Source organism: Pygocentrus nattereri, chromosome 2 (assembly GCF_015220715.1).
Source record: "Pygocentrus nattereri isolate fPygNat1 chromosome 2, fPygNat1.pri, whole genome shotgun sequence".
NCBI lineage: Eukaryota > Metazoa > Chordata > Actinopteri > Characiformes > Serrasalmidae > Pygocentrus > Pygocentrus nattereri.
In genome coordinates, this window is record NC_051212.1 from 18,222,039 (window position 1) to 18,236,563 (window position 14,525).

A 14,525-nucleotide genomic window follows, 5' to 3' on the forward strand; every position below is an offset into this window, starting at 1 on the left:
ATTGGAACACCTGAATTCAATGATTTGGATGGGTGAGTGAATACTTTTGGAAATATAGTATAACACATATTAGAAAACAAGATCATATTAGACAATTTCTTGCATCACTCCACTGACTACCTGTACACCTGAACAAATGTATAACACCATATTAGTACTTTTACTTTTAACATGTCTTCATAACTTATGCCAGTGGAGTTGTATAACTGATATATAGCCTTGTATTACCACGCTTCTTCAATCTTCTGTAAGAATGGCGTAATGAGGTCAACCGTGTTCTTGTCATTCCGTGGGATGTCTTTCAGAACATTTATTGTGTTAATGATACACTGCTCTTCACCCCAGTGTTCAACCATGAGCCATGCCAGGTTGTTTGGACTTCGGTCCCTTACATGGCCTTTAGGAATTCTGCATTGCCCTCTGTTGCTCCTGATGTACTTCATTTTTTCAAGCTGTTGTTCAGTCAGGTCACTCAAGATTTTAACAAGCATGTCATACCAGTCTTCAAGATCAATCTCTTCCGAATTGAATACATGGGAGCCACCTGTATAAACAAAAGCAGGTTTACAGGCAGTTGATTAATACAATGTGGTTAAACAGAAAAAACAAAAATGTGAATTAGAAAAAAGTGTATCATCAGTGCTCACATGTGAACTCTGAACAGTTCCAGTTGCAATGCTAATTGCAGTGTTAGAAATAGTCATTTCCTCTGAAATGATCATGCCAATTTGGGTGAAAACATGGCCGCAGGTGTTCAGTAGAGTGAATAGAAACTGACATGAAATCTCCAAAAAAGGATGCATTCTTAATAATAAGCATCCTTTTCTGGTATTGTTGCAATACTTGAAACAAACGCTCTGGGCAAGTGTGCTCACTGCCCCCTAGTGTGTGTGCTCACTAGAGTGTATGTGGTATTTCACTTCACAGATGGGTTAAATGTGGAAATTTCCCTGTTGTGGGACTAAAAAGATCGGCCGCAGGCTGGGCCAGGCGGCAGTAATGCGGTCACTGTACCGGACTGTAGTGGTGAAGAGGGAGTTGAGCCATAAGGCGAAGCTCTCTGTTTACCGGTCGGTCCACATCCCAACCCTCACCTTGGTCATGAGCTGTGGGTAATGACCGAAAGAACGAGATCGCGAATACAAGCGGCGGAAATGAGCTTTCTTCGTCGGGTGGCGGGCTACACTCTATATGATAGGGTGAGGAGCTCGGTCATCTGGAAGGAGCTCAGAGTAGAGCCGCTACTTCTCCGCATTGAGAGGAGCGAGCTGAGGTGGTTCGGGCATCTGATCCGGATGCCCCCTGGACGCCTCCCGGTGGGGGTGTTCCAGGCACGGCCTACCGGGACAAGACCCCAGGGTCATCCTAGGACCCGCTGGAGGGATTATGTCTCCAAGTTGGCCTGGGAGCGGCTTGGGGTCCCCGGGAATGAGCTGGAGGAAGTTGCGGGGGACAGGGTCATCTGGGATTCTCTGCTCTCCCAACTGCTACCGCGACCCTGTTTGGACTAGCGGTCAACGATGATGGATGGATGGATGGGACTAATAAGGGTCACTTAAACTTTACCCACACAGCTCGTTTTCCTGTGGGTTCAACCCAAGAGCTCCCTCTACTGGATGAAACAAATATAACTTCTTTGTCATAAAAGAGTAAATGATTTTACATTCTCAGCTCTGTCACCAAAATAAACAACAGTGTACTAATGTTCATAATAAACAAAATGTAATTAAAATAAGTCAAATAAAGAAATAATAAAACATGTAAGGGTCCCTGTTTTACTGAAACTAATAAACCCTTTTATTTTTCAGTCTGCTACATACTCATTTTTACCACATTGTGTAGTACCTCATGTAAAGATATAGAAGAACAGGGCAAATCTATTCAGCAAGCAAATGCTTGAACGTTCATGCATGTTTAACAAACAAGAAACTATTGATGTATGCGTGTACAACTGTTCATCATGTATACCATGAACTGAACATCCCATTACAGCAGTTATTGCACTGATAATAATACCTGCTCTGTGAGTGTCCATGGGGGCCCTAACCACTGAAGAACAGGGTAAAAAGGGGCTAAAAAATTATGCAGAGAAACAGATGGACTATAGTCTGTAATTGTAGAACTACAAAGTGCACCTATACAGTAAGTGTAGCAGATAAAATGTATGTTAGAAACAAGGATGTTATGCTGGATATGTGTATATTAAATTCATTCAAACATGTTAAAACGAAACAAAACAAAACAAAAAAAAAACTAAAGTAAAATGAACTGTGGAAGAAATTTTAAAGGTAACTAACAAAAGCTAACAAAAACAAAAAAGAACACTGGGAAGCTCCACCCTAATCACCACAATATTTAGTGACCAGCTGCTCAAGACAAAGTTCCAGCCACTTGCCCAACATGCATTGCAGATAATGCTCATTAATATAAAATCCAGCATTTAAAATTTTTTTTTTCACAAGGAGCTGGGTCTCCCAGAATACACAGCAATGCAACATAATCTCCTCCGTAAATTTACATCAGTCCTTTAGAGTGTATGAAATCCCAAACAGTAGCAAAAGTGTTGTTAGGCCAGTTTTATCCCAGGAGGTTTATTAGATGTTGCTAGGCTGTAGCTGTAGTATCCCAAGTGGTTGCTAAGGTGTTGATAGGCCATTGCTATAATATTTCAGTTGGTTGCTAAGGTTTTGCTAGGCTGTTATGGTATCCCAGGGGGTTACTAGGCTTTTGCTGTGCTATATAAGGAGTTAATATAGTGCCAGAAAATGATAAACAGCGAGCAGCAGAGGTCTCCAAAGGGTAGAACATTCCCCAAAACCATGACAGCTAGCTTCTTATTATCTGTTCAGCAGGTCCATATTCAGTAAAACCCGAGTCCCGATTTCTTAGATGTCCTGAATTCCAAATTAATGAAGTAGATTTCTTTAAATATTGTCTAAACTCCATTCATTTTGACAACAAGCTATGAAAAATATATTTCTATTAGACCATTGGGGTAGTATATTTCTTTCTATACAGGTACACTTGTGGGCAAATCTCTCATCTGTTGAGAACACTTCCAGTAGGGTCACCACTTATACTGCACAACAAATACTGAAAATCTCAATACAGACTTTTGTTAGTGAGGTGTGTAATAGGAGATGGGACAGGTGATGAGACTGATCTTATTACTGATCTTGTTGCACTTTTTTGTCTTTGTAATAGATAGGTGCTGAATTCCAGTGCACAATGGTGCCACTTGAAATCACATGTTACAGTTGGATAATCTTGTACCCCAGTTGACTTCTGTTTTCCATAAGAGAGATGTTTCTGCCTGAAATATTGCCAAACATTTGAAGAAATTTGATAACTACTGAGACAAATGACAATGAAAGTCATATCATATTATTCAGGCTCTTTATTTGACATAAGCTGTATTTTTTAAATATTTTTAAGCTGAACATTGAAATATATACATTTATCCAGTGCACTTTGACAAACATAGAAAACAGTTTGGCTACCCATGATGTACAGTTTAATTAGCTCTACTCCTAAGATCTACTCTACAAACACTAAGTTAAAAAAAAAAGAATGAATAAACAAAAACAACAACAAGGATAATGACTAATGATAGCAGGTCTGCACAACAACAATAATAATAAGTGAAATGTGATAATCTACTGGACTAACCTGAGTACATTTTTACTACACATTGAAATATAACTTTACTTGTCCACAAGGGAGCAGTACCTTATAGAGGGAAGAAACAACAAAAACACGCTGGTAAAGAGCATTACTTTAGTCATATAATAGTATTTTCATGAATAAAAAACACTCCCAATATCACAACTTAGGCCTACCCTGTTTTTAAACGGTCTAGAAATAGTCCTAACATTTACGGAGCAAAAGTAGGCTGAGGGTTTCCTCTATAACACAAATCTTCAAGAAGATACTTCTCATGTTTTAAAATACTCTTGTAAAACTCTGCCTTCAGCATCTGTCCTGCTCCATCTAAGATTGTGTAGAGCTCCCTCATTTTGTCTTGGGTCGTTTTAGCGAGTCGGATTTGTGAATACTTATCATCGCCAATAAACTGATGTAATTCATCAAGAATGGGATCCACTGACACAACTCTTTTAATGAGTTCTTTGCGGTTTGAGTCCACAAACTCTGCCCCTAAGTGAGAAACAGCACAAAATGACATGGTTATCATTCAGCATTAAAATGGATGCAACATACGTAATATGACTAAAATCTGGAGACTTCAGCATGACTAATATAGGCACCACCTGATCATAGTTTTCCTCTTGTGGCAGCATATCATGAGAAATGGTGTCTTCCATATTGGAGTGTGTCTAGAAATCTCCAAGATTATTATACCAGGGCCAGTTTCCAAGTTTAAAAAATAATAAAAGCAATAACAACGATGATGATGATGATTATTATTAACAGCACATTATTGTACTAATAAACTTGAATTGTAAACACTCATTGCACTGCCATATACACCTTAAACAGCACTACACAGTTGTCTGAATGGGAGGCTAATTTTAAAAATGTATTCCAGTAAAGATTACTGATTACTAAAAATATGTCCTGTAACCTAGTCCTCAGGATTACTGTAATACTTTAACCTGATTTCTTTGTTATTTTTGGATTGCTTGTCTTTTTAAAGTATTGTATTCTATTCAGACAAGACATGAAGTCTGAAAAAAGTTTAAAATAAATCGTGTATTATTTGGTAACTTTGTAAGATGTGTGAATCGCAGATGTTAGGTGGAGACATAAGTGGCTGATACTGTGCTTCACACAAACAGTCTTAGAATAATTGGAAATCTAAGTGGTGCAATATATGGAAACACTTGAAACATAAAGATGACAAATTCATACACTAAGGCATCACCCTCCAGGAGAAAAAAAAAACTAACACAAAAAAGAGGCGTAAAGACTAAAGTACAGGACACAACTGCTGAATAAAGATTCAAGTAATTGAGTCAAGTGCAAGACAAGTGAAATATATTATTATATCTGATATATATACACTATATGCTGGTGATAGACCTAAAACAACTACAGGCAACACCACTAACACTTAAATTGGGGTTAACAGTTACACAAAACACAGGTGAACATAAATAACTTACCTGCCATGCCAGCTTGTTTGAATTTTTCCATTCCACCTTCAATGTTGCTGCAGTTGTAGTCTGGCATCACGCATTATAATAACAACAGATGCACCATTTAAGACAGAACAGGAAAATTAGAATAGGAAGCCAATAGACAGTCTTGTTAAGTTGTATGGCTCCATATTGTTGTATGCTTACATTGATTTTCTGAATATGAGGGTGTCTAGGGGACAAGGTATCTGCTTGTATCTATTGCCTCCGTAGCAGGCAAGTCTTTCAATTCAAATGGAAAAATTGCTCCTCTTCATAACATAAGGATCACATCCAAAATATGCTGTGATTTTTTTTGTTTAGATGACTCGAGAAAGGTATAAAAAGAGAATCTTGTCCAACATCCGTTGTGATTTTCTATTTACGTCATTCTCTCCTAATTTCTAAACTAGCAGGGTACAGGCCTCCATCTCGTCCATTCTGCTTTTTACCTCCCACCCTCCATCTGGATTTCTCAGCCATCTGAACCATGAGTTAAAATCCTCTTTATCAGGAAGCTGGATCTGTTTCTTCAGAATGCACCATTTTTTAAACATCAATCTGCTGTATTTAAGGAAGCAGCTGATATCCATATTACTTTGTGTGAGACTGTTATGTAGGGCCAGTTTCTTTACTAAGGATTTTAAAATGAAGGCACTGGCATTATCTGGATGGATAGCCCTCCTTGTATTTATATACCAAATTATCAACAATAACAATTATTTTATCTGAGCTTTTGTGCAACATTGCTCACTATCGTAAAGCTAGAAATTCTAAAACTCAACCATAATTGACTTCCATGCAGCTTCTCTGAATGCTATCAGATCCTCAATAAACTAAAAATGCCAAAAATGGAGAATACAGCTAGGACTCTGAGATCAGTCTCTTCCAGGTCCTCTAGGGTCCCATGTCCTCTCTTTTGGGCTCTCCAGTCAGGCCATGTCAGAAGCCTCATTCTGTGGTCATTAGACTATGGCTAATCTTGCCTATGCCAATGAGAAAGTTTATTTGGCCTCTGCATCAACACTTATCCAGTAAAACAGGAAGTCATGAATCATTGTTTAATTTCCTGATCTCTCAGGTGAACATAAGAACATGAGACCATAGAAATAGGCCAATGTGTGTTTCACATGGTCGCTGTCAGAACAAATTAATTAATTAATTAATTAAATAAAGTATCCCATTATTTTCAATAATATCTTCAAATGTAAAACAAAATGCAACAATATGCAAATAACTGAAATCCTATCTTTACTAAAAATGCTTCAGAGATAACATATGTTGAAATTAGAAATGTTTTTTTTATATTTGACCATTTTGACTTTGATTTGAGAGGCTGAATCTGAATTAAATAGTGCAACAATTAAAAAATAAAATTTCTCAACATAAAATTGCAAAGAATTTTTGCAAGTGAGAAAAAGCAATGCAAATGCAAAGCAACAGCATCAAATACAGTCTTTACATTTCGTCACTGTCCAGTGAAAAATGTATCTCATGTATATCATTTTTGTTGATTTTTAGCTTTCTACATCATTTCAACGCACCAGCTGTCCTTTACATTGTGTAAAAATTTAAAGATGAACAGACCAATAGAAATGCTTTAAAATCACTTGGAACAAAATCTCTTTGCATTGACTAACATTGAAAGGTAAGAGTATTTTTCCCTTCTCTTATAAAGTAAATATTTTACACATATTCGGTTTTCATTGGACAACAGCAATATACAATACATTAATGCCCAGTCTTTAGGCTTTCTTTCATAAAAGTGAAAGATCACCAATGTATACTTCTGTTTATAGAGGAATCTGTGATGTACAGAGTGAAGCGCTGGTATTAGCAGATGTTCTAATGAAAGTTATCCAGAAGATTTATTTGGACATCGTCCCTAAATATTGTTAAGTCTTGGATTTTTGTTGCTGCCAGAGTTACTAATGCACGTCTATTCACTCAGAGTGGTACACACAAAGAATGAGTGTTGTTACAAAAAAATAAAAAATATTAGCAAGATTTATAGCAAGTTACCTGTTGGGAGCAGCACATATAATTCAAATGATTCTGCCTCGGTTCCGTTTGTCATCCTCCTTTGGATTTGCCTCTTTTTTCTTTCTTGCACACACAAAATGTCCTTTAATTCTTGATTTTCTTCTTTCAATGTTCTTATCTCTGCCTTTTCTGTTCATTTTCTTCCAACATTTTCTGAAGCTCCTTTTCTCTTTCTCTTCCTTCATTCTCAAGCTGTGTTATCCTTTCATGCAGGGCAGACATCTCTGTGGTACTTTGGTTTGACCTTAGTCTTTCTGTCGCCTCCTTCATTTCTCTCAGTGCTTCCTCCTTTTGTCTCAGCACAGCTTGTAGATTCCTTATTTCTTCATTCTTTAACTCTATTGTTCTTCGCAGTTTAGAAGTCTCTGTCTGGTTGCGTGATTGTAATTTTGAGATGTACTCACTCAGATCTGAAATTCTCTGTTTCAGTCTATTCACCAGAGTAGCCAGCTGCTGAACCTGCCGTTCAGGCTTTGGTTGTTCCTTCCCAGTGGAATGAAAATTAATGGCTTTCTTCTTCATAATGAAGTCCTCAATTATTTCAATTAACTCCATGTTTTGCTTTCCACACATGCATCTCCTAAAGAGGTGATATCTTTTTTGCATCTGTCAATTGTTGTTTGTCTCCTCTCTGCACAGTGGTCAATCATGGTAGCAAATGAAATCTTTGCTCCATCTATAGAAAAAACTAGCATATGCTCAGAAACATTGGAACCCAAAAGTTTTTCCAGTGTCTCTCTTGTTGTCTCTGTAAGTGTCGTGTTTCTTTTCACAACCAGTAGAATAGCATGAGGTCCATCTTTAAACGACTTCACACTGTCTTTAATCACTTGCTGGATTTTAAATTGCTTAATATCATCAGAGCTCAAGTCTTGAGACCAACCAGGGACACGGATTAACGTAATGCGTCTTCCAAATATTGTGTTGTCATCCTTCAAGTAGTGTTCTTTACGTGTGTTCAGGTATGTGAAGGCGTTCTTCCCGAGAATGGCATTTCCAATCTTATTTTTCCCAGCTTTCTGACATCCAATGAGCACAATTTTGATCTTGTCAAAGAGCACTGTTATTTCTAAATAGAAGAAAAGAAGCTTATTATTAATCAAAAGCCTAAATAAACTACCAAGTGATGGTATTACTGTGTGAAATGAAGCTGTCAAACAACAAAGCTATTTCTTTCTTGAGATACATAAACCTCTTACCATCATCTGTATCCCCTAATAAATGTTGTTCATCATCTGGTTTGGCTGTGATTGACAAAGAAAAATATGTTGCAGTAATTTAAATTTTTTGACAGAAGACCAAAAATACAAAACATAAAAAACAGGCACACTCACATTTCTTAGATCCCATATTTTAAGTTGTCGTTGCACAACCTACAGAAAGACAATCCACTGTGCTTGAAAGCCATCTGGAAACTGCAATTTCAGTTGGTATTCTAGGCGTGCAGAGGTCTCCACACGTTACTCTTCTTTGGAAGCTGTACAGGTATAATAAATGTGTTAACTCTCTTACCCTATTGTGCGACACTGTATCCTGGGTTATGTCTTCGTTACGACATTATAAAATATGAACATACAGAACAGAAAACTCTTGGAGCATTAGAACATAGAACCTAAACAGATTAATGTTAACTGACTCTAGAGCCGAAAACTCTATGACCTTTGAGGAAAGGAGTCCTTGTTTTATCTTCAAAGCAAATAAAAAACTGAATAAATGAATGTTGCCCCCTCAACACAAAAAGAAACATTAAGTGACCCCCTTTTTTTTTAAACACTCTCTTTCTCAGCACTGCCAGCCCATAGTCACCTGCATTGCTCTTTTGCAGATGACGCTACACTCGCTGTTTTGGATGTGATTAATTACATACTGTAAGCCATCTCATGTGCCATCTTATATGAGTACACAAAAACAGTCAAGGTCTTAATTTATTAAGGTGCCAACCCCACTCCCTCCTTTCAAAATACCTGGCTTTACAGTCAGTACAGTACAGTCTTGCACCCAATAGACACAGGACATAAACATAACTGACTGCTCCTCATAATGCTTTGAGTGACTATAGACTGAAGCGTAAACAGACGATATGACATCCTAACTTGATAGAAAAATATAAATAAATAAAAATTGCTAATTTGCTTGAAGGGCGCACTGAAGGCTTGTGTGCTGATGTTTGTAATTGACCTGGACAAATTACTTCTGCTGATAGTCATTTCATTTCAACTTTTTAGTTTAATTTACTGCAGTCTGTGTTTTATTATTGGACTAGTGTTTCTGCTGAACCTTCTCAGCCTGTTCTCTAGGCGCCAGAAATGATCAAGTAATAAGGAACAGCTATGATATAAAGACCAGTTATGTACGGTCAACTGGCAATTCTTCTTCACTGGGCTGCAAAATACATGTTGTCGCAGAAAATCTGGGAGACATTAAAGGGGACTTAAAATGATAACTACACAACTTAAAAATAGTAATTAACTACACTTTTCCTCCCAACCAGATATTTTGGCAATGATATGAAAGTATGGTGATCACATAAAAGGGTGATAATTAAGAAACAGGCCAGCAACACTTGCACTTTATTTTGACAAAATGTTACTAAATCATTACTTTCTAAATGTCTTCAGAACAGTGTGTGATGTGCAGAGAAAATCATTATCTGCTGACAACCTCGGCTACAGGGCCCTAAGAACTTGCCCTAAACATCATTTTCACTAGTAATCCTGATAATGAAGGACTCTTCTCGCATATCTCATATGTGACAAGTTGTACTTTTGCATTTGGTGCTGAGCATTAATGTTTATAACATAGGATATAAGGCCAAATTCAGTTTAGAATGGGGTGAGGAACTGAGAGTCCAGTATGATTTCATGATTTCATGATTTCTCTGTTCTAATACACCAGACAAACCAGGTAACTGATTTCTGACTTATATTAGGTGGGTTTGAGCAGGAAATAACTAAACTGTGCAGACATCTGACACTTCAGGGCCAGAGTTTCCTACCCTTGATCAAGACTTTTGGATCTTTGGAGTTTAAGGTGTTTAATCAAAGATGTAAATCGCAATCAAATATGAGTAACCACTACTGCTTATGAATCAGAATACTGACTGCAGGATTTTTTTTAATGTTGAGAAGATTACAGCTATGTATCTATGTTTTTCTGATGCTAATAGAAATAGAAAGACACATTTTATATTCCAGGACATAAACATTCCAGTTCCTGGAGAGGTCATATGTAGATCTCAATACAGTTGCCCTTTTAATATTCTCCAGCGTGCAGTCCACATTTTATTAATAAATTTAATAAACTATATTGATCCTTTCATTCGTAGTTTACATTTGTGTCTAAATATTTTAATCAGCAATCTCACTCTAGAAGTAACATACACTGACCTTTTCACTAGTATGAATCGCAACATGACAAATCAAAGTTTAGTCATTCTGTTGCGTTCTGTTTAGTCATAGTTGCATAATGTGAACTTCTCTTACCAGCCTCTTCTCACAGTAGGGAAAAATCCTTTATCCTTTAAGATTCACTTGCTGTTTACTGGTCCTTGTGCACAAAACAACCTGTGTTCATGTTCTACTGTCTTTTGAAGGGTGTGGCCAAAGCAGCAAATGTCTTTCAATTCAGTGATAAAATTCTTTAGTCTCTCCCAACCTGTCTTAACATGCTACATCATTTTAAGTGAAACGCACTTTTGAGTTATCTCAGTGCTAAAAAGATTAGGGATGCTGATTCTATGGTTATCAGTCTCATCATTTTTTTTGTTATGCCTGCTGTTGTCAGCTTGTCCAGCTGCTCTTTCTGGTAAGTCATGTGACAGGATGAATAAAAAAACAGCAAGTCTTTACTGCTCAATGCAGGAACGTACTGTTTTTTTCTGTTGTTGGTTTGCAAAAGGAATTGAGATCCAAGCAATTGAGAACAAAAACTCTTAACTAAACTTAAGCCCTTCAAAAATCTTATATAAGGCTTTGCCTGCAAATATTAAATAAACAAAATCCTGAATACCACATTTCACTCTGTAGACTGTGGTTATTGAGCTCATTGGCTGAATAAAACTCCATAATATCAGTTTTTCTGCAGCCATATTAAAATATTTTAAACATATAAACAGGTATAAACAGATTTTTAAACTTCAATCTCTTGAACTTCACATTCTCTTCAGCTGGCAGTTGAATCCTGTTATTTGCCTCATATCACCACCCCAGCAACCACGATATAGAACAGTGTATTGAGTAGCATTGTCTGGCTACTGGTCTAAGCAGCCTGCTCTGCTCTGTGTTTCCTCAAGAAGAACTTTCTACACACGCATTTCCTGCAGAAGCCCTCAGTATGAGCCTTTCTGACATTTCTGGGGTCGACACTTCCGGATTGGGAAGTTCTGTGTAGAATCATTTTGAGTTTTTACTCATTTCCATTTGATGATTTCCCTCATGTCTTCAATGTCTGACCCTGTCATTATCCAGACATTTCTTATATAAACTGGTCTGCCTCACCAAACTCAAAACCTACCCTCAGTCTGTTATGCTCCTTCATATGACCTCCCATATACTGCCTTGTCTTTTTGTTTGTATTATTGTGCTCTTGTTGTCTGTGTTAAGTGTGTTATCTATGTACTTTGAATTGTAAGCATCTTTGGGTCCTTGACAAAGCGCTATATAAAAATAAAGAATTATTATTATCATTATTATTATTAGTGCCCTGCGATGGACTGGTGACCTGTCCAGGGTGTATCCTGCCTTCCGCCCGAAGACTGCTGGGATAGGCTCCAGCAGCCCCCCGCGACCCTGACGGAGAAGCGGATTAGAAAATGGATGGATGGATGGATGGATGGATGGATGGATGGATGGATGGATGGATGGATGGATGGATTATTATTATGATGATCTCGGAAAGAAATGGTTAATCGCAAGAAAAAAGGAGCGAGGAGCCGACATCAAAGTAATTCGAAACAGGATGTATATATGTGACCCTTCCTATCGGGGTTTCGTCCGCCCAGGGTCAATGATGGACACCAGATTGGGAGGATGCAGTGTTATTTGCCTGTAATGAGTATGGCAATCACAGTATAAGTTTCTGTTCATGCTTCAGTCAGTGGACAACACGGCAGCACGCACCCATTCTACTGCCGAGACTGCACCGAATCACCTATATATATTCATATATATTATTATATATATATATATATATATATATATATACACACACACATATATATATATATATATATATATACATATATATATATACGCTGACCAACCAGCGGGTTGACAGGAATTATCAGGAATTTCATAGCATAATATTAATACAACTATTGTACACCGTTACATACACAAGCAGTCTGTGTATAGCAGAGTGAGGGCCCACCTCCGAGACTCTACTAAGGAGGAGGGGATGGTGGAGCAGCAGGATAGAGGAGGTGTGTGTATATATATATATATATATATATATATATATATATTAGGGACGGGACTTTAACGCATTAAGTTAGATTAATTAATTACAAAGACTTTAACGCGTTAAATCTTTTATCAGAAATAATCCCTTTTTTAAGTTTGGAGCCGGAACCTTTGTATTCGCGTGTTCTAGCATGCCTGTAAATCTGATGCACAAGCAACATCCGCAAACAACAACGATGGACGACGTAGCCGCTTCTTTTGGTCAACTGAGGCACAATTTAGCTTTAAAAAACCTCCTGATGGGACTTTCGAAAAGACTGCTGTTGTATGCAAGTTGTGCAAAAAGGAGTTTGCTCATCACCGAAGCTCCTCAAGCCTAAAATACCATCTCAATGCTAAACTTGTTGCGGTGAGCGGAGCCGCCCCCGCAGCTGATTTCAGCGATAAATAACCGGCCCAGCCGGCCGCACTGGACCAGGCGACCGGGTTCAGGGCCAAAATAAGTAAGTCTACGTCTGAAAAATGAAGCAGCTCCCTGATTAAATGGATCGCAACAGACTGTAGACCGCTTTCGGGGGTCGAGGATGGGGGGCTACAGTCTGTGTTAGATCGCGACATCGGACCCTGCTCACCAACTCCCGTGTAGGAAAACCATGGCGAGTAAGATCAGGGCAGCTTTATGGTGAAAAGCAGCCAAAACACGACGTATTGAATGCAGTTGATTGTGTTGCATTGACAGGGGACCTTTGGACTTCCGCCAGCAAGTCTAACTGCCTTGGCGTGACCGCGCACTCAGTGTGCGCTGTTAACAAAGTTTGGCCATCAGCATCTTTCACTGTAGAGAAAGTCAACAGACATTATGCACTAAACTCCGCAGAGCATTTTTTCTGTAGCTGAGTCCTGGAAAATTGAGCAAAAGGTTACAACAGTTGGCACCAATTGTGCCAGAAACATGATGGCAGCAGCAAGACGGCTCCCATTTCAGCAGATGCCGCGTGTTGCGCATATTTTGCAGAGATCCGTCACTGAGTGCCTGGACAGTTGTGGATTTAATGATGTACTAGCAAAGTGCCGCAAGATTGTGGGTCATTTCAGACACAGTCCAGCCAACACAGTGGAACTGTATAAAGAGCGAAGGGCACTTGACCAGGAAAATGACCCCCTAATCCAGGATGTTTCCACAAGGTGGAACTCCACACTGTTTATGATCCGTCGTCTTCTCAAAAACAAAGAGGCAGTAAAGGCTACTCTGGACAAACAGGCACAAACTGGTCTTATTATCAGCAGCAGAGTGGACAAAACTAGAGAAGTTGGCAGCCATCCTTGAACCATGCAGGTAAATGGAACAATGTAAAATATTTTCTAAATAATTATTGCCTAAATTGATCACTGTAATTGATAAACTAATTTATTTTTATTTCTTTCTCACTGCAGACATGTGACTGATCTTCTTGGTGGAGAGACTTACGTCTCATGTTCTGCGGTCTTGCCTGTCCTATGATTCCTGGACCACACTATGAAGGTCCTGATGAGGATTCTACCTACATTGTGAAATTCAAGACAGCCTTCATGAAGGACTTCATGAAGTCAGAGCGGAAAGCTGCACTTAATTATGATTGGCTCAAAATGGCTACAATGCTTGACCCTCGCTTTAAGGACTTAAAGTGTCTTCCAAGAGAAGAGCGAGAAGCCGTGTGGAAAAAGCTTGAAGAACTCCTTCAAGATGGATCTATAAAAGCTACCTCACAGATGAGCCACCAAAAAAGAAAGGCCCCTTGTGCTTTTCTTCTGACTCTGACTCTGATTCTGATGTAGGGTCTAATGCCTTTAGCCTCTGTAAAGCAGAACAGACAATCAGTGAGACAGACTGCCCACTACAATGGTGGTCAGCACATGCAGGGGCACATCCACAGCTCTCCACTCTGGCTAGAAAGTACCTAGCAAGCCC

At 38.5% G+C, this 14,525-nt stretch overlaps 1 protein-coding gene across 1 annotated transcript; it reads right to left on the bottom strand.

The window, feature by feature from the left end:
• Positions 1-224: 224 nt before the first annotated feature.
• LOC119264785 lies at positions 225-10,895 on the bottom strand. The gene is made up of 6 exons (XM_037543696.1): positions 10,661-10,895; positions 8,513-8,655; positions 8,378-8,422; positions 7,726-8,247; positions 5,124-5,183; positions 225-544 (listed from the first exon to the last, which is right to left on the bottom strand). The coding sequence occupies exons 2-6, from the start codon at positions 8,526-8,528 to the stop codon at positions 225-227; spliced, it is 963 nt and encodes a 320-aa protein (XP_037399593.1). The 5' UTR covers positions 8,529-8,655; positions 10,661-10,895.
• Positions 10,896-14,525: the final 3,630 nt, after the last annotated feature.

What these genes read in the sequence shown, in the direction of transcription:
- LOC119264785 (XM_037543696.1), bottom strand. An exon ending in ATTAGGGGATACAGATGATG is followed by an intron (nt 8,248 to 8,377) that starts GTAAGAGGTTTA and finishes TCTTCTATTTAG; the next exon opens with AAATAACAGTGCTCTTTGAC. An exon ending in GGAAAGCAAAACATGGAGTT is followed by an intron (nt 5,184 to 7,725) that starts AATTGAAATAAT and finishes GCGTGATGCCAG; the next exon opens with ACTACAACTGCAGCAACATT.